Genomic DNA, 26,929 nt, shown 5'->3' on the forward strand with positions numbered 1-26,929 from the left:
GGATTGAACCTGCATCTCCCTTCATTGCAGGTGGGTTCTTATCTAAAATAGTAACCATCATTATATATCAATTAAAAAGAAAACAATATCTTAAATGGTTCATAGTACCGTTTTCTCTTCTTTGTATTTCCAAGTCTTTTTGGAGTCTGACTTAGGTATTTAAATTGAATTCTTGCTCTGTTGTTCACTAACAGTGAGACCTTAAGTGAATGCCTATCTGTCCTAAGCTTCAGTTTTCCTCAGCTCTATAATGAGAACAGTAATTTCCACTTCATTGAAAATTAATGTTAGTGCATGTAAAGCTCTTAACAAAGTGTCCAGTAAGAGCTGATGCTCAGGAAGTGCCCGCTGACTTTAAGTCAGAATAATATGCACCATGAACAATCCAGTCTTTACAAAATTTATGTATTTGAGGTCCACTAGGGGACACATTTCCACCAGCCAGAAACTTTTCTGGCACTGACATGTGATCACAGGCTCATTGCTGAATGTGATGCCTGGGTGTGTGGCTTGCTCAACTGTGGGAGAGAATTCTCTGGATTCTCTACATTGTTGCCACCCCAGCCCACACCATGGACCTTCAGATCTTCAGCAGAAGACAGAATAAGGAGAATTTCTGGTACCAGAAAGGAGACAAGATTATTCCAGCAACCATGGGACTAGTTCCTTCAGATCTGACCGGCCTGGGGCATCACAACTCAGGGTTAGTGAAAGTGTGGTTTTGTCTGGGTTCGGGCGCAGGGGAGGCGGGGTTCTGGCAAGCCAAAGAGGACTGTGAAGTCTGGGTCAGACACCCAATTAGTTTTACAACCTCCTGGGTCCAGAATTTTATCCTAAAACAAAGAACCAGAATAGCCAAGCATAGAACCAAAAAACCAAAAAAATAAAAATAAAAAAAGTGCTTCTCATAGTTGTTTGTTTAGTGTGCTTCTCCGCACTACTAAAGGGCAGCAAGAAAGTTTACAGCACCTCACCGTGACAGTGGCATGCCAGCCACACCCCAGACACTCTGCAGTTGCTCTCAGCTCATTCCTCAGTTTAATCTTCCTCTGAGGAAGTTCTCTTCCGCACCCTCTTCACACAGGATGCCATGACCCCCTGTACATACCATTTCATTCGGGGAAGGGAGGTCAGTCTGAATTTTTTACAGTGATTGCGTCCAGTGAATAATCCGTTTAGAACTGGACACAGTGACCCTGTGTGCATGCTATGTCTTAAAAGACGCAGTCCCATTTAGAATAGCAAAAATAAGACACACAATCCTGATATAGCTATCAGAATTACTTACAGAGATACTTTTAAAACATTCTAGGCCTGCCATTACACTTTCAGATTCTTATTCAGTTAGTCTGGGCTGCCTCTGTGGTCAGCCCCATTGCAGGGACAGCTATTATAAGGCCAGTGATGAGTTCTCTATCAGTTACTGAAAGCAGTAGGTGGGGCTTGCTTGGTGGCTCAGTTGTAAAGAATCTGCCTGCAGTGCAGGAGACCCAGGTTCGATCCTTGGGTCAGGAAGATCCCCTTGGGAAGGGAATGGCTACCCACTCCAATATTATTGCCTGGATAATTCCATGGGCTGAGGAGCCTGGTGGGCTGTAGTCCTTGGGGTCACAAGAGTTGGACATGACTAAGTGAGTAACACTCAGACTTTGGAACCCCCAGCACCTCTCCCCTCATGAGACCTAAATGCAAAGTCATTCTGAATTCATTGCAGCTGCATTAACATCACTAATCCAATAATCTGAGCATCTCTGGCTGATACGGGCATGGGTTCCTGTGCAGAGTGCCCAGAAATCTAGTCTGCTGTCAGGCACAGGTGATGCAGAGGCAGGTTTTCTGCACCAGGTCACGTCTCTTCATTTATTATGTGCAAATGTTCTTTCTTATTGTTTTCCTAGGTCTCCATATGGTTGCAGCTGTTTTTTATTAACCCATTCCTCTTCTGATGAACACAAGAGTGTCATCAGAGCTTCTGTTACACCATTCCATGGGCATGCCTACCTTTCTAGAATGAGCATCCCTGGGTTGTAGACATCAAGGCAACAAGGCCAAGGTCATGACTCGAGCCTAGTACAAGGCAGTTGTTTTCCCTCTGTTCCATGTGTGCACGCTGAGTGCCGAAACCTGCCCTGATGTGCTCCCTAAAGGATGCCTCATGTCAGCAGGTATCCCAGACAAGGAAGAAATGGATAGGGGTAACTGAATCACCTTTAAAGGTGGAAGAACTCAAATTGCACTCTGTGTATTGTGTATGCGTACAATTATTCTTTTGTGATCCAGAATGGAAGAGCAAATTCAACCTATCTGTGTATCATCCTATAGATCAACATGGCTGTTTAGTTTGTCGAGTTCTATACTTGGTGCTTAAATTCTATGATAATAAGACACAGCATGAGCCTTAAATGAAATCATTGTAGAGGCAAAATGGAAAGAAGTGGGAGGAAGTAGGGCAAGGTGGCTGGCTCTCTTTGGATAGATTAGAAAAGATTTCTGGAAGGAGACCATCTAAGCTAGAATTTAGAGATGCCTATGAGTGTGTGTGCCGGGCAAAGTGGAGATAGGCAGATGGGAACTACCTGAGCCAAGTCATGGAGGCGTGATGTGCAGGGTAAGTTTAAACAGTGAGTAGCTAGCTGTTACTGGAATACACATTCTGCAGAAGATTGTGTCAGAAGGGGAGAGCGATGACTCAGTGTGCATAGGTTTGATTATTATTCAGTTAGTCAAGAAATATTTATTGATCCCTTACTGAACACAGGGATTTAGACCAGGAGGTAGGAACTTAGGGTAAGAGGGGAGTTGATAAGACATGAATGTGTGTAACTACCTTGTAAAGACTTCCCTGGTGGCTCAGATGGTAAAGCGTCTCCCTACCATGTGGGAGACCTGGGTTCGATTCCTGGGTCAGGAAGATCTCCTGGAGAAGGAAATGGCAACCCACTCCAGTACTCTTGCCTGGAAAATCCAATGGACAGAGGAGCCTGGTAGGCTGCAGTCCATGGAGTCGCAAAGAGTCTGACACGACTGAGTGACTTCACTCACTCACCTTGTAAAGTAAGATACTTTCCATGAGGGAGGACAACCTCAGAAGAGTCTTTTATTCATTCATGTTCATCAGTAACCATGAATTCAGTACTAAAGGATCACCCACCGACACAAATGATAAGACATGTTTCTTAAATAGAAGGAGATGGCATTCTAGTAGGATAAACAGACACATAAATAGAACATGATGTTATAGTATATTCAACAACCAACGTAATCACATTACTGGCAGCTTACTAAGTTCCCGTCACGGATCTAAGTGCTGTATGTTGATCGGTTGATCTTCACACAAAAAGTAGGTATGCTTATTGTCTACGTTTCACAAATGGCGATCAGGACCAGAGAGGTTACTTAGTCAAGATCACTCAGCTAAGATTAAAATCCAGGCAATTTGGCTCCACATTCTTGCCCATTGTTGTAGAGAACTGTAGAAGCATGGAAGAGAAATCCATAAGCCAGCTTAAACGAGGCCAGGGAAGACTGATACTTCTATTCCGCCATTCATTATGTCCTCTCAAAGTCCCAAGGGAACATAAAGAGAGCTTATAGAATCTTTTGCCAAATTCATAGTACTTACCAGATTATATACCATCTAGAGTTTAAGCTAAAAAGAGTAAACTTTTCCCCAAAGTTTACATAGCTTACATTTCCTATTTAAATTACTGTATTTTTTCCAATCCCCTCTATTCCCATAAATACCAAACCTCATTATATGCTTCCAGGGCCTTTATCAGCAACAGTATCAAGTTTACAGGGAAGCTTCTAATGCTTGTTTTGGGGGTACCTCTTGGGGCTCCCAGAGGTTTATGCTACCTAATACCTTTTGGGCAGTACCGTGAAAATTCCTGACTGGATTTATGTACAGCTGCTAATTTGGAGGGACTGATGCTAAAGCTGAAACTCCAGTACTTTGGCCACCTCATGCGAAGAGTTGATTCATTGGAAAAAACCCTGATGCTGGGAGGGATTAGGGGCAGGAGGAGAAGGGGACAACCGAGGATGAGATGGCTGGATGGCATCACGGACTTGATGGACATGAGTCTGGGTGAACTCGGGGAGATGGTGATGGACAGGGAGGCCTGGCGTGCTGCGATTCATGGGGTCGCAAAGAGTCGGACATGACTGAGCAACTGAACTGAACTGAATTCATTATATATAAGTTCCAGTGTTCTGTTTGCAAAGTGAAGAAAGTAGAGTTGTATTTCTCATTCAAATTACTGTAAGTTTTCCAGCTTCCACTTAACTCAGACCCCTCCATCCTCATAACCATCATGGACATTAGATTGGCAAATAACAAAAATGGGAGAGTTGTGAAAAATTGTAACTCTAGTGATTTTGTTAAAAACCTTATCAAAAATAGGTGGTGAGAAAGTCAAATGAGAGTGCAGAATTCTTGGAGAAGGAAGTCCAGGATGAGGAGATGTGTGTCAGTTAAGACAGCCTTTGTCTGCCTGTCAGAACCCAACTAGAACAACATAAGCAAATAAAGGATATTCTCTTGTAACATAACCAGTCCTGTCAGGCTGCTCCTTTTCTCCTGTTCTGCTGTTCCACTTGCAAGATTACTGGTATGCTTGCAGGTATCAAGCCATGTTCATGACAACAATAAGGGAAAAGGGTGAATGTAGCCACCTCAGTACCCTTTGAAAATTTTTCCTGAGAGCCACACTCTGAAACTCCGGTTTAAATCTCATTGGCCAAATTTGTCTCGCATAGCCTCTGCTAGCTGCAAGGGAATCAGGGCTTGTCAGTGCATTAACTCAGCACATGGTACCCCTGACAAGCAGTGTTTTGACGAGGGCGTGCATATTGGCTTGATATGAAATTTTCCAGTTTAAAAAAAAGGAACAGAGACCAGTCAAAAGAAAATTTTAAACCCTAGGAAATACAGCTAATTGAACAAATCTGAGCCTGATTTTATCTAAGTAATTTCCTTTCAAGTCCCTTAGATAATCCATGGCCCTAAATCTCATGAGATGAATAGGAGTTAGACAGGTTTGGAGAGGGCAGAGAGAGTACAAAGCATTCCCAGTTAAGTCACTGACATGTGATACATTTTGTGTGGGAAATTAAAATCCATTCCCAGAGAATAAATGGCAAAGGAAAGAGTATTAGAAAGGTTACTGGGCCAATTCATGGAAGGCTTGTATGGATGCTTTAAAAACCTGTTCATCTGAGGCTAGGAGGGACTAGGGCCAGACTTACATTTTGGATAACTTATATTTAGTGACTGGGTGTGGGATGGGACCAAAATGATGGAGCAGAAGGTGAAGATAAAAGTGATGAGACAACTGTGTTAATACAGATGGAAGCCGTTGAGGACCTGGCCTAGGGGATACCAGACAGCACACAAATACGAAGAAATATTTCTTTGAGCGTCAGGTGAGACTTCTTAGGGGAAGCAGGTTTCTATAACTGACAGTTAGCTTTCTTTTATGCCTCTGTCATCTGTCTGCAGAGTCTGAGGCATTCTTACCTCATAGATTTTGTAGGAATTTATGAGACATAGGTTATTCACTAATTATGCATGCCCATACAACTTGTCCTACTGTTCGTATGTAAAATGATTTAAAATGTTTTTAGCAAAAGGCTGAAGATTTGAAATATATTTTAAAGGTAGGAAAGACCTCTGTCAAGGTACTTGCATTCTCAAAATCAGTTGTTCTCCAGCTCTGAGTGTCTAGGGAGCTGGGTGAAACCGCAGATGCGGAGGTCCACCTTCAGACCTACCAGATCAGAAGCCAGGAGTTAGGACTTGGGGATGGGTAAGGAAATAAATTCTGCCAGCTATTCTAATACCAGGCTTTGGTCAACAGCATGTTGGGCCTGATAGGACATGAGCAGTATCCCAGCAGCAGATGCACTGATAGGAAGAAGGGCATGAGAGCCAAGAATATTCAGTTATGAGACGAGAGACGAAAGCACAGGCAGAAAGGGCATCGATCCTGCAAAAAAAGTCAGCAGCATGGTACTTGGCTACAAGGCATGGAGGACTCATGCTGTAGGCAGGTGGGAAAGTGGAAGGGTCAGAGGAAGGACTGGCCCAGGGAGCCTCACAGGGCTCCAGGCAAGGCCTCTTTGTTGGAGGAGGAAAGCTACATGGCAGTGACCCAAATCATAATATCCAAAGGAAAATGACTCCAAACTTTCAAGGCAAATTCATAGCTAGACTTTTTGTTGGAAACAAGATTCCTCTGTATATAAGGTAAATGATATGCTAAGCTATTTGATTAAAAAGGGAATTTAGAGATTACATAGGTTGGTAAGTAGAGGGAATTGCATTCCCTCACCCTCAAAATAGACTAAAGGAATATCTGAACAGCTCTGATGGGGGAACTGTGAAAATCCCTGCAATTGAATGCTCTCATTCCTTACTCATTTTGTTTCTTAGAAATCACTGATCACATGCCTGTTGGTTTTGTGGCTACTCTGCACTGTGTCTGATCTCAACCATTTATTTTGTACACATCTGAGAGGAAGTTTCATGAAATAGGGTAGAAGAAAGAAGTTAGATAGGCCTGTTAGCTAAGCTTTTCCAACAGCAGTTGCCATTTTTCCCTGGGAAAAATAAAAGTGTTGCCTTTAAACAACCAGCCTCCGATTAGGGGTGTGTGTGGTGGCCGTGCACATGCGTCCTGTCCCCCCTGAGGCCATATGAGTAACTTGCAAAGACTCTTGTGTTTAAAGGCTTTCTCCTAGTGTCCTGAGTCAGAACACATCTAATATGTTTGTGTTGACACTTCCAGGTGAACTCTTCTGCTTTGGATTAGTCAAAAACCATAAATAGTCAATAAGGCTCAGAAAGGTGTCAAACATGGGGTGTGTGGGTCATCGCAGCCCTCCATGCCTGGAGTGGCCTCCTAAGAAAGCCAGCATTAATCGAGCTCCCAGCAGTCACTTCTGAGGACCCAGGGGTGGTCTGAGTGATACCCCTCCCTGCATGTCAGCTGTAAGGACTCTCCTTCCATCTCCTGAACACAGATTCTACGAGCACAGGAGGAGTTCTGTGGTGCTCAACTTACCTGGCCTTGAGGTGTTCCCCGGGGACCTTCTGGTATCAGCTGGAGCTGCGGACTACCTGTGCCATCCACTTCTGCTGCTGAATTCAGGTCCTGTCTGTTCAACTTTTATTACATGCCTGCTATGAGATGGATGTTACGATAAGCAGAGGATATTTACAGAACATTTAATGACTACGAGAACATGGGCACTACCAAGTTAGATATCTCAGCAACTAGGACAAGCATCAGCCGTGAATTATGGGAACCATCTGAATCAGGCATCCCACTTACAGAGATGGATAAGTTATGGACCTTCCTCAAAAGGTCCTCTTGTCAAATAATATACCCCATGTCCAGGACCTGGAACAGGTACACCAAGTGACGGTCAGCCTCCGGGAGCAAAGTGCCCTCTCTGGGCTGCTGGGCAGCGTCCCTGCCATTGCTGTAACCCACCCCCTGCTCCTGGCTGCCAGCCTCACACCAGTGTCTCCAACGAGGGTGGCACTATGTGGAGACAAAGGACCTGGTAACAGCAGATTACCGTTAGAGCAGATTAGAGAGAGGCGGCCTTAAGGGTGAATCTTCTGCATTTGAAGTCAGTTGTGGAAAAAAAAAACAGTTGCGGTGTTCAGGACACACTCCCATGGTCCCGATGGTAGCCATTCGGAGCTAAAAGGAGACTTGAAGATTATCGTTCACCCTGGTAGTTTTTAAACTGGCTTTGTTCTGAGCAGAACCCTTTTTTACAGAAGAATAATTCCTTGGAAATCCAGTCTGCAAAACAGACCCAGATGGAATTTCAGTGCTTGAAAATGGGGTGAGTTCCAAAGACTCACCTCCAAGGCATTCCCCTGAAGCCAGGGGCCACCTGTGGCAGCATACTTGGAAACCACCCAGCTCTTTCCTCATTCCCATGTGTGCCTAGTGAGACCCAGCAAGGAAAGGTGACCTAGTCGTGGTGTCTGCTGGTCTGTGTCAGGAATGGGATTCAGACTCCTAACTGAATGCCCTCTACTAGCCTGCACCAACCACCTATTGTACAGGCAGCCTTACGTGTGGAACTCAGCCATAAGTGAATAATGTACAAATAACATTCGTATAGCCCTTCAATCTTTATAGAGCCCTTTCACATCTACTGTCTTAGAAGACAACAATCCAAGTGACCATCTGTCTCATAGGATACGGCCACCCAAATGAACACACAAAAAGGGATTCAGTGGACCCAAGGGACTCAAGGCCAGGCCCCTTGACGTTAAAACTAGTTTTAACCATAGTGTAGCCTTAGGAGTTAGACCATGTTCTGTAATGCTTTGCAAATGCTCTAAACTGGGTAACAGCTAAAGCAGTACTGCCCAGATGAAGAGCTTCAGCGTTGTCTGAAAAATTCTGGGGTCCCATGTCAGACTTTCTGAACTAGAAACTCTGGGAATGGGGCCCAGCAGTATGCTTCTTAATAAGCCCCCCAGGTGATTCTTTTGCCAGCTAAAGGTTGAGATCCACTATGCTGAGGAACAAAGTCACAATTGCTGCCTGATATTCTTTGTTCTTTGCTAGGCAGGTGTGCCTAGCATCCCAGTAGATGCCACATAATGAAAGATACACAGCATTCTTCACCATATCCCTCCATGCCCTCATCTCCAGGAGTTTAGAATGGAGTCCTCATGTTCCCAAACCATGGTCTCATGTGGTGCTTCTCCAGAGACCCCAATTATCAAAGTTCAATTTGGACGTCATAATTTACCACCAGACGTTTGAAGGCTGAGAGTGGTAAAGCAGATTGGTTTCTAAGGGAGGTTCCACCTAATCTCCCCTCTAAAAAGATCGATAAGTCCTGGGTATTCTTTGGAAGGAGTGATGCTAAAGCTGAAACTCCAGTACTTTGGCCACCTCATGCGAAGAGTTGACTTATTGGAAAAGACTCTGATGCTGGGAGGGATTGGGAGCAGGAGGAAAAGGGGACGACAGAGGATGAGATGGCTGGATGGCATCACCGACTTGATGGACGTGAGTCTGAGTGAACTCCGGGAGTTGGTGATGGACAGGGAGGCCTGACGTGCTGCAATTCATGGGGTCGCAAAGAGTCGGACACGACTGAGCGACTGAACTGAAGGTAGTCAGAATGAGCAAAATAATTGGTTGGATTCCAGGGTTCCAGTGGGAAAAGTCCCTCAAGCACACTCTTGGTAAATGCTTTCATCTGATGGAAGTGTTAATATCATGCAGAATCTCCTGATGAATTAGTAGAAACAGAGACAAACCTTTCAGACATCCATTTTGTGTGTGGAATTATCAGAACATCTCACCTAAACTTGAGAGATGACTCCCAGCTTTTTCTGGGTTGCATTAAAAATTAATGAAAATGACATAAAAATCAAGAATCCACAATCTAATGTCTTTATTTCCTGATCATCAAAAGAATATATTACTGAATGACTTCTCAATTTGAGGCGACTCCTAAGGACTATGTGGATGATGTCCAGTAGAGACAGTAAGCCCCTGATCTAAAGATTGATAATATGTTGATGTCCCCCTATTTCAGGAGTCTGCATTCATCCACACCTGGGGATTATATGCTAGGGTGGTTTCCAGTGTTAAAATGAAGCCCTTTCAGCCCCAGAGTCGTATAACTCTGTCTAAAATTAAGTATGCAGCATTTTATTGCATTTTATAGATTTCTCCTTGAACAGTAGGGGGAAAAGAGGCTGAAATAGGACAGTATCACCAGAAGGTAGAACACCAGCCTTTCAGTTGTAGCATCATTTCATTCACTCAGCTGCATAAATATAAATATTCATTCTGTGCATTCTCAAGGAGAATTAAAGCAGGAAAAATTCTGTTTGGCTCCTTTGGAAAAGCAGGTTTTGTGAAGCACTGCCTTGATCTGTCACTAGTTCTTCAAAGTACTAACATATCTTCTCTAATTTCTTCACCCACCAGAATCCAAAAAGCCAAGATGGCCTTTCTCCAAGAGAGGAGTGGTGAGTATTGAGCAATTGTCAGTTTTGCTTTAATTAAGCCTCCAGTAGCTGGGAAATGAAGGAAAGTCTGAAAAGCCTCTTCATCATACTTTATCTTCTTGTGACAGCAGATGGCACATGAAGTTTAAATTATATCATCACATTTGTAGTAGTGGATACAAAACTTGCCAAATGATGCCACTTGGTGCAGTGATACAGTGCTAATTGCCAGTGGTTAATGAGCTCTGCAAGAAAACAAAGCAGTCCTAATATCGTGCGTGATGCCTTACAGCTCCAAATTTATAACTTGACACAGCGTAGGAAACAGCTCACTTGACGGAGAAAACTTGCACAAGCGTATGCCCCAGTTTGCAGTCAGTGTCGAGCATATTGGGAACATTGAAAAATTAATGAGATATTACAGAAACAGATTCTACAGACACATTCTATTTCTGGGAAAGCCAGTTGGATTAATCCTAGTGGGTTTTCTTTAATTCCTGGTGCCCTCAATTATTGAAGAGTTATAAATAGAGAATCAGCGGTGCCTGATTTTTTCCTGCCTAGGACGTGAGCTGGCCACAGTGAAACCTTCCCTGCCAACTTGCTAAGGGCAGAGGGAAGGAGGGTTCCTCACTCCTGGAGTGAGGAGGAGGGAAAGGAATTGACTGTGTTCACCCCACAACACCTACACACCACAGCCAGCAGCACCAGGAGGGCCTTACGAGTAGTTACTGCACCTCTTTGTGTTAAAAAGCAAAAAAACGTCTGCTCACGTGGCCTCTCCAGTCAGTTTGCCATCAGTTGCTGACATCTAACTTGGAGGTTCTATGGATGCATATACCTTGCTATTTTTTTTAAGTACCATAGCTAAGTTAAAGGCTCTCTGAGATTTCAATCCCAGCTGCTCCACTTACTGCTCTGTGACCTTGGCCAAATGAATTCATTTCCCTCAGCTCCAAGTCCTTCCCTGTTTAAGAAAGAAAAAAAAAAAAAGGCAGATGATAATAGTACCGGCCTCATAGGGTGGTTGTGACAAATAAATAATGCATCTGAAGTATATCCCGGCACTGGGTGCATCTGCAAAAAATGAGCATTGGCCATATTTTTGAGAGTATCATTTGTAACCAGGGTTTGGAACACTACTTGTTCTCATAATCAAGTATATGAGTGACTTTCACATTATTTTTTCAAGGGGAAAAAGTTTGTGTGAGGGTCCTAATCACTTTGGGCCGCTGTTAAATACCACAGGCCAGGTAGCTGAAACTGCTAATATTTCTTTCTCACATCTCTGGAGGCTGGGAAGTCCCAGATCGGAGTGCCACATGGTTAGGTTCTGGTGGGAGTTCTTTTCCCGGCTTCCAGATGGCCTGCTGCACTGTGTCTTCACATGTGGAGAGAGAGCTCTGGTGTCTCCTCCTCTTCTTATAAAGATACTAATGTCATCGTGAGGGCCCTACCCTCATGGCTTCATCTAAACCTAATTACCTCCCAACAGATACCTGCAGATACCCCTGAGGGATTTGGGCTTTAAATATATGAATATTAGGGGAACAGAAACATTCAGTCCATGGGGACACAGTTTAAACATCACAAGTTGAAAATCATAAACTATTAGTAAAACCGTAATTTGTCACCAGGGCTGTTGCTCACCAGTCATTCTCATTTTGCCCCTCTTTAGGGATGCGATATGACTGTTTTCCTGGCAGGTCTGAGGCAGGGCCTGTGGTGCTCCCTCTCCTGGGATCCTTGCTTCTTTAAATGAAAACAGAGTCAGTTGTCAGTCAGGTCTGGAGTCCCAGCATGCATGCATGCAGTCGTGTCTGACTCTTTGCGATCCCCTGGACTGGAGCCCACCAGACTCCTCTGTCTATAGGATTCTCTGGGCAAGGATTCTGGAGTGGGTTACCATTTCCTTCTCTAAGGTGAGAGGAAGGGCCATCTCCCATCAGCTCTCTTGAGGGCTCCTCCAGAGCAGGAAGCTAGATTGTGCTTTTAGAAGGAAAGACTTAACTAAGGAAGGGATATACCTACAAGTTTTTATGATACATCTGTTTTTTTCTCATAAAGTAATTTGTTCCACATGTACTGGATAGCTGTATGTGCCAAATGCTGGACTAGGTATATATGATGCCAAGATGCTCATTCTCAGCTTACAATTGAGAAGGTCAGACTGACATGTAAATTTGCAAAAAATTAGATAAATGGCTTGCACAGTGTTGGAGGTGGGTAGGCAGAGGTGGAGATACACGAAGAACAATCAGTGAAATGACAAAATGTTTCAGCAAATGTTCTCAGTCAGTAATGGACGGAAATTCATTTCTTAAAGGCCCACTTTTAAAGAGACACAATATCTGGTCTCCTTAAAAATTAGTGTTTACTCCTCCATCTTTTTAGCCTTTTTTATTGAGCAATTCATATCTATATAAATGATAATCCACATCAATATCACACGCTACCATATTGTAATGTATTTCCCCAATCTATCACAGGTATTTCCTTTCATTACCTTTCTTTCTTCTCTCCTTCCTTTCTTCCCAACCATCAGTAACAGCATTTGTAATAAAAGCAAGCACATATATAATTTTTACCATGTTATAAGGTAGTGTTTCTGTTTACATATTCCTGTTTAGGTGTTTCATAGTTTACATATGTTAGCTCATTAATTCTCACAACAAACCAACAAGGTAGATAACATTATCACCCCCATTTTGCAAATGGGGAAACTGAGATTCAGAGAGGTTTGAATAGCTTGCCTGAGATCACACAGCTCGTAAGTGACAGTGGGGATGTGTCTGAGCAGCCCCAGGCAGTATGCCTCTGAATCCGTTTTAGCCCCAGTACCAAACTGCTGCTCCAGCTGTGGGGTCCATGACCAGACCTGGGTACCCCTCCCTCCTCCTCCTCATCACAGCTCTCAAAGATCTCTTCTCTCCTCACCAATTCAAGTCAACGACTAAACAATCCACATATTCACATACAGTCACCCCTCTGTGTCTGTAGGTTCTGTATTCTTGAATTCAACCAACTGCAAATAAAAAATATTTGAAAAAAAAATACTCCAGAAATTTCCGAAAAGCAAAACTTGAATTTTCCATGCAGAAACAACAGTATACATACTATTTACATTGTGTTAGGTATAAGTAGTCTAGTGGGCTTCCCTTGTGGCTCAGTTGGTAAAGAATCTGCCTGCAATGAGGAAGATCTGGGTTCAATCCCTGGGCTGGGAAGATCCCCTGGAGAAGGGAAAGGCTACCCACTCCAGTATTCTGGCCTGGAGAATTCCATGGACTGTATAGTCCATGGGGTCAGAATGAGTCAGACACGACTGAGCAACTTTCACTTTAGAGATGATTTAAAGTATATGAGAGGATATGTGTAGACTGTATGAAAATACATTTTATATAAGGGACTTTAGCATCTGTGCATTTTGGTATCTGAAGAGGTCCTAGAACCATTCCCCCTAGGGACTGAGGGCTGATTGTATACCAGTTTATTCCAGTTCCATATCACCAGTGTTTACTACAAACTTTCATTCCACCTACCTCTTAGTTATTTTTTAACTGGAGGAAAATTGCTTTACGATGTTGTGATGGTTTCTGTAGTACAAGGCTAATCAGCTATAATTGTGCTTATACCTCCTCCCTCCTGAGCCTCCCTCCCCTCCCCTGGCCCCACCCCTCTAGATCACTGCAGACCGCCTGCCTGGGTTACCTGTGTTATGTGGCAGCCTCTCACCAGATACCGATTTTAAACATGGTAGTCTGTATGTGTCTGAGCTGCTTTCCCCATTTGTTCTGCTCTCTCCTTCCCCCACTGTGTCCGCAAGTCAATTATCTGTATCTGCATCTCCATTCTTGCCTGCCAGTAGGTTCATCAATACCATTTTTCTAGATTCCATGTATATGTGTTAATATACGATATTTTTTTCTTCTCTTTCTGACTTGACTCTGTATAACAGGCTCTAGGTTCATCCATCTCACTAAAACTGACCCAGATTTGTTTCCTTTTTATGACTGAGTAATACTCCATTGTGCATATGTACCGTATCTTCTTTATCCATCATCTGTCAGTGGACACCTAGGTTGCTTCTCTGCCCTACCTATTATAAATAGTGCTGCTGTGAACTTTGGGGTACATGTCTTTTTCAGTTATGGTTTTCTCAGAGTATATGCCCAGTAGTGGGATTGCTGGCTCATATAGTAGTTTTATTCCTAGTTTTTTAAGAAATTTCTATGCTGTTCTCCATACGTCAGTATGAAATCTCCCATACTGTTACATATAGTGGCTGTATCAATTTACTTTCCCACCAACAGTGCAAGAGGGTTCCTCTTCTTGCACATCCTTTCTAGCATTTACTGTTTGTAGATTTTTGGATGATGGCCGTTCTGATTGGTGTGAGGTAGTTTTTATTTGCATTTCTATAGTAATTAGTGATATTCAGTGTCTTCATGTGTCTATTGGCCATCTGTATGTCTTCTTTGGAGAGATGTCTGTTAAGGTCTTCTGCCTGTTTTTGATGGGGCTGGTTTTTTTTTTTTTTTTCTGATATTGCGCTTTATGAGCTGCTTATATATTTTGGAGATTAATCCTTTGTAAGTTGTTTCATATACCATTATTTTCTCCCATTCTGAATTCTCTAGCGCTCAGTCTTGTCCGAATCTTGGTGACCCCATTGATCGGAGCCTGCCAAGCTCTTCTGTCTGTGGAATTCCCCAAACAAGAATACTGGAGTGGATTGCCATTTCCTTCTTTCATCTTGAGGGTTGTCTTTTAATCTTGTCTATTGTTTCCCTTGCTGTGCAAAAGCTTTTAAGTTTCATTAGGTTCCATTTGTTTTTGTTTTTATTTCCGTTACTCAAGGAGGTAGGTCAAAGGGAATCTTCCTGTGATTTATGTCAAAGAGTGTACTGCCTGTGTTTTCCTCTAAGAGCATTATAGTTTCTGGCCTTACATTTAAGTCCTTAATCCATTTCCAGTTTATTTTTGTGTAAGGTGTTAGGAAGTGTTCTATTTTCATTCTTTTACATATATCTGTCCAGTCTTGCCAACACCACTTACTGAAGAGGCTGTCTTTCCCCCATTATATATTCTTACCTCTTTAGTCAAAGATAAGGTGCCCATAGGTGCATGGGTTTACCTCTGGGGTGTCTGTCTTGTTCCGTTGATCTATATTTATGTTTTTGTGCCAGTACCATACTGTCTTGATGACTGTAGCTTCATAGTATCATCTGAAGCCAGGAAGATTGATTCCTCTAGTTTTATTTTTTCTTAAGATTGCTTTAGCTATTCAGGGTCTTTCATGTTTCCTCACAGACTGAAATTTATTGTTCTAGTTCTGTGAAAAATACCATTGGTTGTTTGAAAACAATTGCATTGAATCTGTACATTGTTTTGGATAGTATAATCATTTTTGCAATATTGATTCTTCCAATCCAAGAGCACGATGTATCTCTCCATCTGTGTCATGTTTAATTTCTTTCATCAGTGTATTATAGTTCTCTGCGACAGAGGTCTTTTGTCTCTTTAGATAGGTTTATTCCTAGATATTTTACTCTTTTTGTTATAAAGTTGAATGGGATTGTTTCCTTAATTTCTCTTTCCGATTTTTCATCGTTAGTGTATAGGAATACAAAAGATTTCTGTGTATTAATTATATCCTGCAGCTTTAATGTATTCATTGATTAGCTCTAATAATTTTCTCATGGCATCTTTAGGGCTTTCTATGTATAGTATCATGTTATCTGAAAACAGTCAGAGTTTTACTTTTTCTTTTCCAGTCTACATTTCTTTTCTTTGGTTGCTGTGGCTAGGACTTCCAAAACTATGTTGAGTAGTAATGGTTAGAGTGGGCGCCCTTGTCTTGTTCCTGTTCTTAGAGTTAATGCTTTCAGTTTTTCACCACTGAGAATAATGTTTTCTGTGAGTTTGTTGTTCATGGCCTTTATTATGCTGAGGTATGTTCCTTCTGTGCCTACTTTCTGGAGAGTTTTTATGATAAATGATAAAATTTTGAATTTTGAATGATAAAAAGTGTTGAATTTTATCAAAAGCTTTCTCTGCATCTATTGAGATGATCATATGGTTTTTATCTTTCAGTTTGTTAATATGGTGTATCACATTGACTGATTTGCCTTTTTTTGTTTCCAGTTTTATTGATTTGAGTCTTTTTTTCTTGATGAGTCTGGCTAATAGTTTGTCGATTATTTTTGTCTTCGCAAAGAACCAGCTTTTAGTTTTATTGATCTTTGCTGTTATCTCTTTCTTTTTCACTTATTTCTGCTCTGATCTTTATGATGTCTTTCCTTCTACTACGTTTGGGAGCTTTGTTCTCTTTCTAGTTGCTTTAGCTGTAAGATTAGATTTTTTTTTTTTTTCGGTGTTTCTCTTGTTTCTTGAGGTAGGCTTGTATTGCTGTAAACTGCCCACTCAGCACTGCTTTTACTGCAACCCATAGGTTTTGAGCTGTCATGCTTTCCCTTTGTCATTCCTCTTTGATTTCTTCAGTGACCTCTTTGTTATTCAAAAGGGTATTGTTTAGCCTCCATGTGTTTGTGTTTTTTAGTTTGTTTGTTTTTCCCCCCTGTAGCTGATAAACACAGCCTCACAGCACTGTGGTCAGAAAAGATGCTTGAAATGATTCCAATTTTTTTTTTTTTTAATTTACCAAGGCTTTATTTATGACCCAAGATGTGATCTATCCTGGAGAATGTTCCATGTGCACTTGGGAAAAAAGTGAAATCTACTGTTTTGGATTGAAATGCCCTATAGATAGCAATTAGGTTCAACTGGTCCAATATATCATTTATAGCTTGTGTTTCCTTATTAATTTTCTCTCTGGATGATCTATTCATTTGGTGTGAGTGGGGTGTTAAAGTCCCCCACTACTATTGTGTTACTGTCGATTTTCCATAATTGTTAGCATTTGCCTTATGTATTGAGGTGCTCCTATGTTGGGTGCATATATATTTATAATTTTTATGTCTTATTCAATTGATCCCTTGATCATTATGTAGTATCCTTCTTATCTCTTGTAATGGTCTTTGTTTTGAAGTCTATTTTATCTGATATGAGTATTCCTACTCCCTCTTTCTTTCAATTTCTCTTTGCATGGAATACCTTTTTCCAGTCCCTCACTTTCAGTCTGTACATGTCCCTAGGTCTAAAGTGGGTCCCTTGTAGACAGAATATATAGGGGTCTAGTTTTTGTATCCGTTCAGCCAGTCTGTATGTTTTGGTTGAAGCATTTAGTCCATTTTCATTTAAGGTAATTATTGATATGTATGATCCTATTACCTTTTACTTTTCTGTTTTGGGTTTGTTTTTATAGACTTTTTGCTTCTCTTGTGTTTCCTGTCTAGAGAAGCTCCTTTAACATTTGTTGTAAAGCTAATTTGGTGGTGCTGAATTCTCTTAATTTTTGCTTATCTATGAAGCTTTTGATTTTTTCTTTAAAACTGAATGAGATCCTTGCTGGATACAGTAATCTTGGTTGTAAGTTTTTTCCTTTCATCATGTTCCAGTATATCCTGCCGTTCCCTTATGACCTGCAGAATTTCTGTTGCAAGATCAGCTGTTAGCCTTATGGGGATCCCCTTTTATATTATTTTTTGCTTTTACCTTGCTGCTTTTAATATTTTTTGTATTTAACTATCATTAGTTTGATTAATATGTCTTCAGTTCACTTCAGTCACTCAGTCGTGTCCGACTCTTTGCAACCCCATGAATTGCAGCACGCCAGACCTCCCTGTCCATCACCAGCTCCTGGAGTCTACCCAAACTCATGTCCATCAAGTCGGTGATGCCATCCAGCCATCTCATCCTCTGTCATCCCCTTCTCCTCCTGCCCCCAATCCCTCCCAGAATCAGGGTCTTTTCCAGTGAATCAACTCTTCACATGAGGTAGCCAAATATGTCTGAGCATATTTCTATTTGAATTCATTCTGTATGGGACTCTCTGGATTTACTGGACTTGGGTGGCTACTTCCTTTCCTGTGCTGGGGCAGTTTTCAACTATAGTCTCCTCAAATATTTTTTCAGACCCTTTGTTTTCCTCTTTTTCTTCTGTTGTTGTTGTTCATTTGCTCAGTCTTGTCTGACTCTCTGTGACCCCATGGACTGCAGCAGGCCAGGCTTCCCTGTCTTCCACCATCTCCCAGAGCTTGCTTAAACTCAATGTCCATTGAGTTAGTGGTGTCATCCAACCATCTCATCCTCTGTTGTTCCCTTCTCCTCCTGCCTTCAATCTTTCCCAGCATCAGGGTCTTTTCTAATGAGTCAGCTCTTCCCATCAGGTGGCAAAGTATTGGAACTTCAGCTTCAGCATTAGTCCTTCCAAGAACATTCAGGACTGAGTTCCTTTAGCATGGACTGGTTGGATCTCCTTGCAGTCTAAGGGACTCTGAAGAGTCTTCTGCAACACCACAATACAAAAGCATCAATTCTTCATCACTCAGCCTTCTTTATGGTCCAGCTCTCACATCCATACATGACTATTGGAAAAACCATAGCTTTGACCATACCAATCTTTGTTGGAAAAATAATGTCTCAGGTTTTTAATATGCTGTCTAGGAGTTCCTCTTCTCTTTTTACTTATTAGGGTAGTATCGTCTGCGTATCTGAGGTTGTTGATATTTCTCCCAGCAATCTTGGTTCCAACTTGAGCTTCATCCAGCTTGGCATTTTGCATGATGTACTCTGCATATAAGTTAAATAAGCAGGGTGACAGTATACAGCCTTGATGTACTCCTTTCCCAATTTGGAACCAGTCTGTTGTTCCATGTCCAGTTTTAATTGTTGCTTCTTGACCTGCATACAGATTTCTCAGGTGGCAGGTCAGGTGGTCTGGTAGTCTGATCTTTTGAAGAATTTCCACAGTTTGTTGTGATCCACATAGTCAAAGGCTATGATAGTTAATAAAGCAGAAGTATATGTTTTTCTGAAAGTCCCTTGCTTTTTCTGTAATCCAGTGGATGTTGGCAATTTGATACCTGATTCTTATGCCTTTTATAAATCCAGCCTGTGTATCTGGAAGTTCTCAGTTCACATACTATTGAAGCCTAGCTTGAAGGATTTTGAGCAGTACCTTACTAGTATGTGAAATAAGCACAATTGTGCAGTAGTTTGAATGTTCTTTGGCATTGTCCTTCTTTGGAATTGGAATGAACACTGACCTTTTCCAGCCCTATGGCCACTGCTGAGTTTTCCAAATTTGCTGGCGTATTGAGTGTAGCACTTTAATAGCATCATCATTTAGCATTTGAAATAACTCAGCTGGAATTCAGTTACCTCCACTAGTTTTGTTTCTAGTAAAGCTTCCTAAAGCCTACTTCACTTCACACTCTAGGATTGTGAGTGACCACACCGTCATGGTTATCTGGATCATTAAGACCTGTTTTGTATGGTTCTTCTGTGTATTCTTGGCCCTTCTTAATATCTTCTGCTTCTGTTAGTTCCATCCCGTTTCTGTCCTTTATTGTGCCCATCTTTGCATGAAATGTTCCCTTGGTATCTCTAATTTCTTGAGGAGATCTCTAGTCTTTCCCATTCTATTGTTTTCCTCTCTTTCTTTGCATTGTTCCCTTAAGAAGACTTTCTTGTTGTTCTTCTCATTGGAGGTCCTTGTTAAACATTTCTTATATCTTCTTGATCTGTGCCTTCATTCTATTTATCTGTGCCTCCATTTTATTTTCAAAATTTGGGGTCATCTTTACTATCATTACTCTGAATTCTTGTAGACTGCCTGTTTCCTCTTCATTTGTTTGGTCTTGTGGGTTTTTACCATGTCCCTTCATATGCTGCATCTTTCTCTGTCTTTTTATTTTGTGTAGTTTGCTGTGTTTGGAGTCTCCTTTCTGCAGGCTGGAAGGTCACAGTTCCTATTTGTGGAACCTGCCCCCAGTGGGTGGCATTGGACCAGGGCCTTGTGAAGGTTTCCTGATTGAGGGGACTTGTACCTGTGATCTGGTGGATGGAACTGAATCTTGTCTCTGAAGGGCAGTGTTTTGCCCAGCAGTGCGTTTGGGGTGTCTCTGGGCTTGGTGTGGCTTTTGGCAGCCTGTCTGCTAACGGGCAGGGTTATGTTCCTGTTTTGCTGAAGGGTTGGCTTGAGGCATCTGGCACTGAAGCTTACTGGCTTTTGGGTGGGACCTGGTCTTAGTGTTGAGATAAAGGCCTTTGGGAGAACTCTTGGCAAATAATGTCTCATGGAGTTGGGGATTCTCTGGTGGCCCAAAGTCCTGGACTCGGGTCTTCCAACTTGGAGATTCAAGCGTGACCCCTTACTGTAGCACGAAGACTTCACAGGCCACACAGAAGACAAAACTCCAAGACAGTTGGTGAAAGCAACACTCGCCAATCAAGAACACCCAAAGAAACTCACAGACTTATAAAGAGAAGAGAGAAAATAGAGAAAAAAGAATAAAAGCAGGAATCAAAAACAAAGAGAGCAGTCAAGCCAATAAAGAAATCTATAAATGAAAATGAATACTAAAAACTAGACTAGCAAAAAGACAAAATCAAAAATATGGGGGAAATGCAGTACAACTAAAGAGTCCTGTAAAAATAGGGGAAAAGTAAAGTAAGTTTATTTAAAAATAAGATGCTTTTTAAAAAGGAAAAGGTAAGTTAAAAAGTAAAAATTAATGGAATAATAAAGAACAACATTACCAAAGGAGAGAGTGGTATAGGAAGAATGTCCTCCGTTGTCCTCTCCACACAGTGTTTACCAGACAATCTGCCTACTCAGAAAGTCCTCCAGTATTTTTAGGAAAGTCTCTGAACCTGCTGTGGATGCTGTGAGGTCAGCTCAGATTCAGATCTGGCCTTATTCTCCCCTGTACTTGCTCCCCAAATCCACAATTGCCCCCAACGTCCAGAGTCTAAAGCTAATTGCAGAGATTTAATTTCCTGCACCTATGGCTACAGGAGGGAATCCCCCTCCTCTGTTTTATTCACACAGCCCCTGGTGCTCCACTTTGGTTTGGGGCCCACCTCTGTTTGTAGGCCACCCTCAAGTGTCTTCCCCACCTAGACCAGAGGGGACAGAAGTAGCAGCTCATTAAGACTCACTTGCTCAGTCGGGCTGGGAGGAAGAAGGCCTTTGGAAGCCTCAGACAGGGAGTGCCTACGGCAGCCTGTGGGAAGTTTCCACAGTCTGAGGTGGGCCGTGCCCTCTCCCAGAAGGATTGGCCCTGGGTCTCGTGTCTCTCCGCAGAGCTAAGTTGCATAGGCTCCCAGGAAGGTAGGGGTTGTAACCTGTGCAGGCTCACAGCCTGATGACAGCTGCTACCTCTAGCGTTGGGACCGCAGCAGCCGTATTTTGTCCCCTGCCTCAGGCCGCCTTCTTGGCTTTGGCAGTGGCCATTGGCTTGCCTTCCCCACTCTGGGATCATAAACTGCATTGCGTCTAGTTCTGCCGCTGGTGCTCACTGGCATAGGTGGTGGCTTTGGCCAGGCATATCTACCTCTTGTTCAGTCACTAAGTTGTGTCCGACTCTTTGCCACCCCATTAACTGCAGCACACAAGGCTTTCCTGTCCTTCACTGTCTCCCATAGTTTGCTCAAACTCATGTTCCTTGAGTCAGTAATGCCATCTAACCATCTCATCCTCTGTCACCCCCTTCTCCTCTTGGCCTCAATCTTTCCCAGCATCAGGGTCTTTTCCATTGAGACGGCTTTCCACATCAAGTAGCCAAAGTATTGGAGCTTCAGCATCAGTCCTTCCAATGAATATTCAGGGTTGGTTTTCTGTAGGATTGACTGGTTGGATCTCCTTGCTGTCCAAGGGACTCTCAAGTGTCTTCTCCAGCACCACAGTTCGAAAGCATCAGTTCTTGGGTGCTCAGCCTTCTTTATGGTCCAACTCTCACATCCATATATGAGTACTAGAAAAACCATAGCTTTGACCATATGGACTTGTGTCGGCCAAGTGATGTCTCTGCATTTGAATATGCTGTCTAGATTTGTCATAGCTTTTCTTCCAAGGAGCAACCATGTTTTAATTTCATGGTTGCAGTCACCATCTGCAATAATTTTGGAGCCCAAGCCCTGTCTGTCACTGTTTCCATTGTTTCCTCATCTATTTGCCATGAAGTGATGGGACCGGATGCCATTATCTTAGTTTTTTTGAATGTTAAATTTCAAGCCAGTTTTTCACTCTCCTCTTTAACCCTCATCAAGAGGTTCTTGAGTTCCTCTTCAGTTTCTGCCGTTAGAGTGGTATCATCTGCATATCTGAAGTTGTTGATTTTTCTCCCAGCAGTCTTTATACCAGTTTGAGCTTCATCCAGCCTGGCATTTTGCATGATGTACTCTGCGTATAAGCTAAATAACCATGTCCAATTCTAACTGTTGCTTCCTGTCCTGCATACAAGTTTCTCAGGAAGCAGATTAGATGGTCTGCTATTTCCATCTCTAAGACTTTTCCATGGTTTGTTGTAATCTACACAAGCAAAGGCTGTAGCATCGTCAATGAAGCGGAAGTAGATTTTTTTTTTTTTTTTGGAATTCCTTTGCTTTTTCTATGATCCAACAAATGTTGGTAAATTGATCTCTGATTCTTATGCCTTTTATAAATCCAGGTTGTACTTCAGGAAGGTCTTGGTTCATGTATTGTTGAAGTCTAGCCTGAAGGATTTTGAGCATTACTTTGCTAGCAAGTGAAATGAGTGCAATTGTATGGTAGTTTGAACATTCTTTGGTGTTGCCCTTCTTTGGGATTGGAATGAAGAGTGACCTTTTCCAGTCCTTTGGCCATTGCTGAGTTTCCCAAATTTGTGGCATACTGAGCACAGCACTTTAACAGCATCATCTTTTAGGATTTGAAACAGCCCAGTTGAAATTCCATCACCTCCACTGTCTTCGTTCGTAGTAATGCTTCCTAAGGCCCATTTGACTTCACACTCTAGGATATCTGGCTGTAGGGAAGTGATTATACCATCATGGTTATCTGGGTCATTAAGACCTTTTTTGCACAGTTCTTCTGTGTGTATCTCCCTCAGGGGTTGGGCATCTCACGGCTTTGCTCATCCCGCCTGTATCAGTTTTGAAGGTGGGTTCCTTCAGTCCACCAGCACACGGAGTTAGAGGCTCCCTGCCGCCACGATCTCTTGCCTCTCTTGAGAGTCGCAGTCTTTTACCTGGACTGCCTCAGCTGTGTCATACTGGCCTTCTCAGAATATCTTCAGAGCAGTCAACACTGGTGCTCTTCCTGGGGTCCTGCTCCTTAAGCCTGAGCACCCAGCCCCCACTAGCAGCAGTGGGCATGAGTGCAAGCTACTCCTCAGCTGGGAAGTGCTGTTTGGTAACGAACTCTGGTGAATTCTCTCTGTTTTGCCTTCTGAGCACCTGTTGCGTTATTCCCCTCTGAGGTTCCAAAACTCCCCCTTGTCCTCACCCATGAGGGGGTTTCTGAATGTGTTGGAACTTTTCCTCCTTCACAGCTCCCTCCCCAGGATGCTGGTCCCTGTCCCAAAATCCTTTTTTTTTTAATGTTTATCTTTTTCCCTACCTCATTCTGAGAAGATTGGCTTGCCTTTTTGGAAGTCAGGGATCTCCCGCCAGCATTCAGAATGTATTCTGTATGAGTTCATCTGCATGCAGATGTATTTTTGATGTATTTGTGGGGAGGAAGTTGATCTCCCTGTCCTATTCCTCCACCATCTTGAAAGTCCTCCCACCTCTTAGTTATTAAATTTGAGCCCTGAGAATTAGCCTTGACTTATTTTCTTTATCTTCTATATTCTCTCAAATCCCTTTGACATCTCATTGCCTCTCCACCAGAAGCCAGCGCCATCATAGAGGAAGGAGCACAGCTTCCAGCAGTGGATCAGTAACTCTGAATAGTTAATGTTTCCTTTGAGAGGACTGTCCCTTCCCTTCTCACTATCATATCCACCAAGCACTTTGGTCAGGAGGTTGGGCAGATCCTTGGAAAGCCACAGTGAGTGTTCTTCAAGGTAGACGGCTGGCGCCCACTTGCCCCATGTCTGATGCGTCTTCCATTGCCTCAGCTTCCTTATTTCCCAACTGACTGCTGATTTTTAATTTACACAACATCAGTCACTATGGTTTCAGACATCAACACAAGGCACATGTCCCAATTGCTGTAGGAGGTCCCCAACCAGCTCCAAGATTTCTCTGCTACTATGAAGTTAATAAGTCTCTAATAAGTTTCTTGTTTTGGTGCCATAACCCTAGCAGAGAATTAAGCCATGGTCCTTTAGCACTTTCTGAAATTATTTCAGGGCTGTCTTTCCGACACACAGGGAGCTGCATCCCCACAATAGCAGATAAGCTTTCCTTCTCTGGCTCCTTTACCTAAAGTTGAGTGATGTCCACCAAACTGCTTAGATCCACGCCAGCATCATGCACCCTGAAGCAATACAGCAAGTTAAAATGTTGTTTGTGATAAACATTTATCTAAAAGGCAGCCAAGTTGACGTTAGAGAGCCTCACATTGTTATTTGATAGCTTCTTCCTGGTGTAGTTGCTAAAATGAACTCTTAAAATGAGTAATTCATGATGTTGCAAGAGAATAGTGAATGAGTCAGAAAAATTAAAGTCACAATACAGTAAGTTTCAAAAGGATAGATGAATGTGATACCATTAAAAATTAATTATAAATACAATAAGAAAAGTGTTTTCAATAATTACCTGAGGGTAGGGGGAGCCAGTGGAGATTACAGGTAACTTTGCTTTTCTTTGTGGTTTTGTTTCTCAGGTTTTCTGCAACAAACACATATTACCTTTGAACCTGATTCTTTTAACTAATATTATTTAAAATAAAAATTATAACAAAAATAAGTAGGTGTTCCAATCTAAGGAAACTAGAGTTTCTAGCATATCCTAGTATTCTCCAGTTGAGAATTACTGTACTGAGAAGTTCCTTTAATACTCTGGACTTTACTTAGTCATCTGCTAAATGAGGGGTTGAACTAAGATCTCCAAGGCCGCTTCTGATGGTAAAGTCTATCAGAAAAGTTCGACTCTGAAGGACTAACTTTTGTAGGACGCACAGTAGACAGAAATCCATCTAATTGCTATATGGCAGTTCTGCTTATATGGCGCCAGCTTTTTTTTTTTAATTAGTAAAATGAGAGGTTTGAATCAGCCATGTTCACCAGCCTTTCTCCTCCATGTCTGATATTCTGAACTCCTGTGGGTCAGACTCTGGCTCAGAAATGGCTTTTCACCTGTTAGTGGTTCATAGACAAACTGCGCAGCCTGATCTCCTGCATGCGGGACCATGAAACAAAGATGCTGAGGCTACCAGAGGCGTATCACTAAACGAATTCAAATTTGAAAATCCTGTTCTTACAATCTCTTAGCAGGGCAAAGACAAGAACAAGCATATATCTGATCTGGAAGACTGCCTGTCCTCTTTGAAGATTACAGACTTCAGGGACTATGAGTTCCACACCCTGAAGGTATCTCCTGATTTGCTTTCTGTGTGGCTTCTTTTTTTATTTTTGTCAGTATTATAAGATATCAGATTATTGCATTGTTCATAATAATAGCAAAGTGCAGGAGAGAAGCCCAGACCGGGGTAGAAGGAGGTCTGCTCTCTGTAAAGCACATTGAAACCTCGGGGAAGTCATTTTATCTTAAATAAAGTAATGGACATGAGAGTCCTTTGTAGACCAAGAAGTCCTACACAAATGTTAATAGTTGTTACAGTTCTTCCCCTCACTGGGCCTTCATTTCCTCATTTGAAAAATAAGCTGGTTTTTATAAGACAATTTCTGATGGTCTCTTTAAACTCTCATTTCATGATTCTTCGGTAGTTAATTTCAGCAAGTGTTACTAGTGGAATCTGGATCAGATTTCCCAATTCTGGGTTTGGGATTCTTTTTAAACTGTAAATAACATGTCCATCCCATGCATGGGAGGAATTGATATCCCAAACTCGTGCAGAGAGGACTGTGGTTTGGGTAACTCTGCCCAGAGGGATGGGCTTCCTGGTGACTCAGACAGTAAAAAATCTGCCTGCAATGCAGGAGACCCGGGTTCAATCTCTGGGTCAGGAAGATCAATCCCTGAGTTGAAAAGATCGCCTGAGGAAGGGAATGTCTGCCCACTCCAATTGGAGAATTCCATGGTCCTAGGAACCTGGTAGACTGCAGTCCATGGGATCCCAAAAGGTCAGACAGGACTGAGCAACTAACACTTTCGCTTTTTCGCTTTCATCCAGAGGGGCGCTTGGGGCTTGAAATGGGAGATCATGATTTGGGAGATTGCTTGTTTCTGCTGCAGTACAAGTCCAAGAAAGGACAACAGGTCAGCCCATCAAGGTGGAAACGTTTGTTCTCTCTTTTTCCTCCCACATGCAGGATAAGACCTGGAGTGAAGTCATGGAAATGCATCAGAAACTTCCTACTAATCAATCAGACTTGAGAAAGCAGCAAGAGGCTGTGTGGGAACTCTTCACGAGTGAATGCACTTATTTTTTGGACCATTTATTAGTTCTTAAGATGGTAATGCTGGCTTTAATTTTTGTTAGATGGAAAACATTGGTTCTTTGGGGACTTGTTCCTTTTTTCCATGCTGAAGAAAGGTGGGTGGCTCCCCTCTTTCAGGGGATATTAAGGAAATTTTATTTATCTTTGGTTATCTGCAACTTGGGTTCTCTTCATTCTTTTCTTAAACATAGACTCTGAGGATTGGGTGAGACCTTCTCAGTAAACTAGTCCAGCTGCCCATGTGCTGTCTGAATCTCTTCTGCCTGATTCGCACCCTGTGTTTACACACTCGTCAAGTCAGGAAGCTCACAGCCACCCTCAAGGCAGCCATTCCATCTCTGGTCAGCTTGCTCTTCGGGCTCTTTTACTCCCTTATGATCGGTGCCAGGCATTTTGTCAGCTATGGAGCCACGGTCATAGATTTCCAGGACAACCATCCATATGTAACACAAGGGGCTTGGATTATACA

The 26,929-nt window shown here is 42.4% G+C and overlaps 1 protein-coding gene across 1 annotated transcript in view; it reads left to right on the top strand.

Annotated features, from left to right (window-relative positions):
* The window catches only part of PLEKHG7 (pleckstrin homology and RhoGEF domain containing G7), a 68,763-nt gene continuing 42,406 nt past the window's right edge, over positions 573 to 26,929 (top strand). Inside the window, exons 1-3 of the mRNA XM_018049016.1 lie at positions 573 to 703; positions 23,177 to 23,303; positions 25,333 to 25,428. Coding sequence (XP_017904505.1) covers positions 573 to 703; positions 23,177 to 23,303; positions 25,333 to 25,428 — 354 coding nt within the window. The remainder of the gene's footprint in view (positions 704 to 23,176; positions 23,304 to 25,332; positions 25,429 to 26,929) is intronic.

The sequence above is a fragment of the Capra hircus genome, chromosome 5 (assembly GCF_001704415.2).
Source record: "Capra hircus breed San Clemente chromosome 5, ASM170441v1, whole genome shotgun sequence".
NCBI lineage: Eukaryota > Metazoa > Chordata > Mammalia > Artiodactyla > Bovidae > Capra > Capra hircus.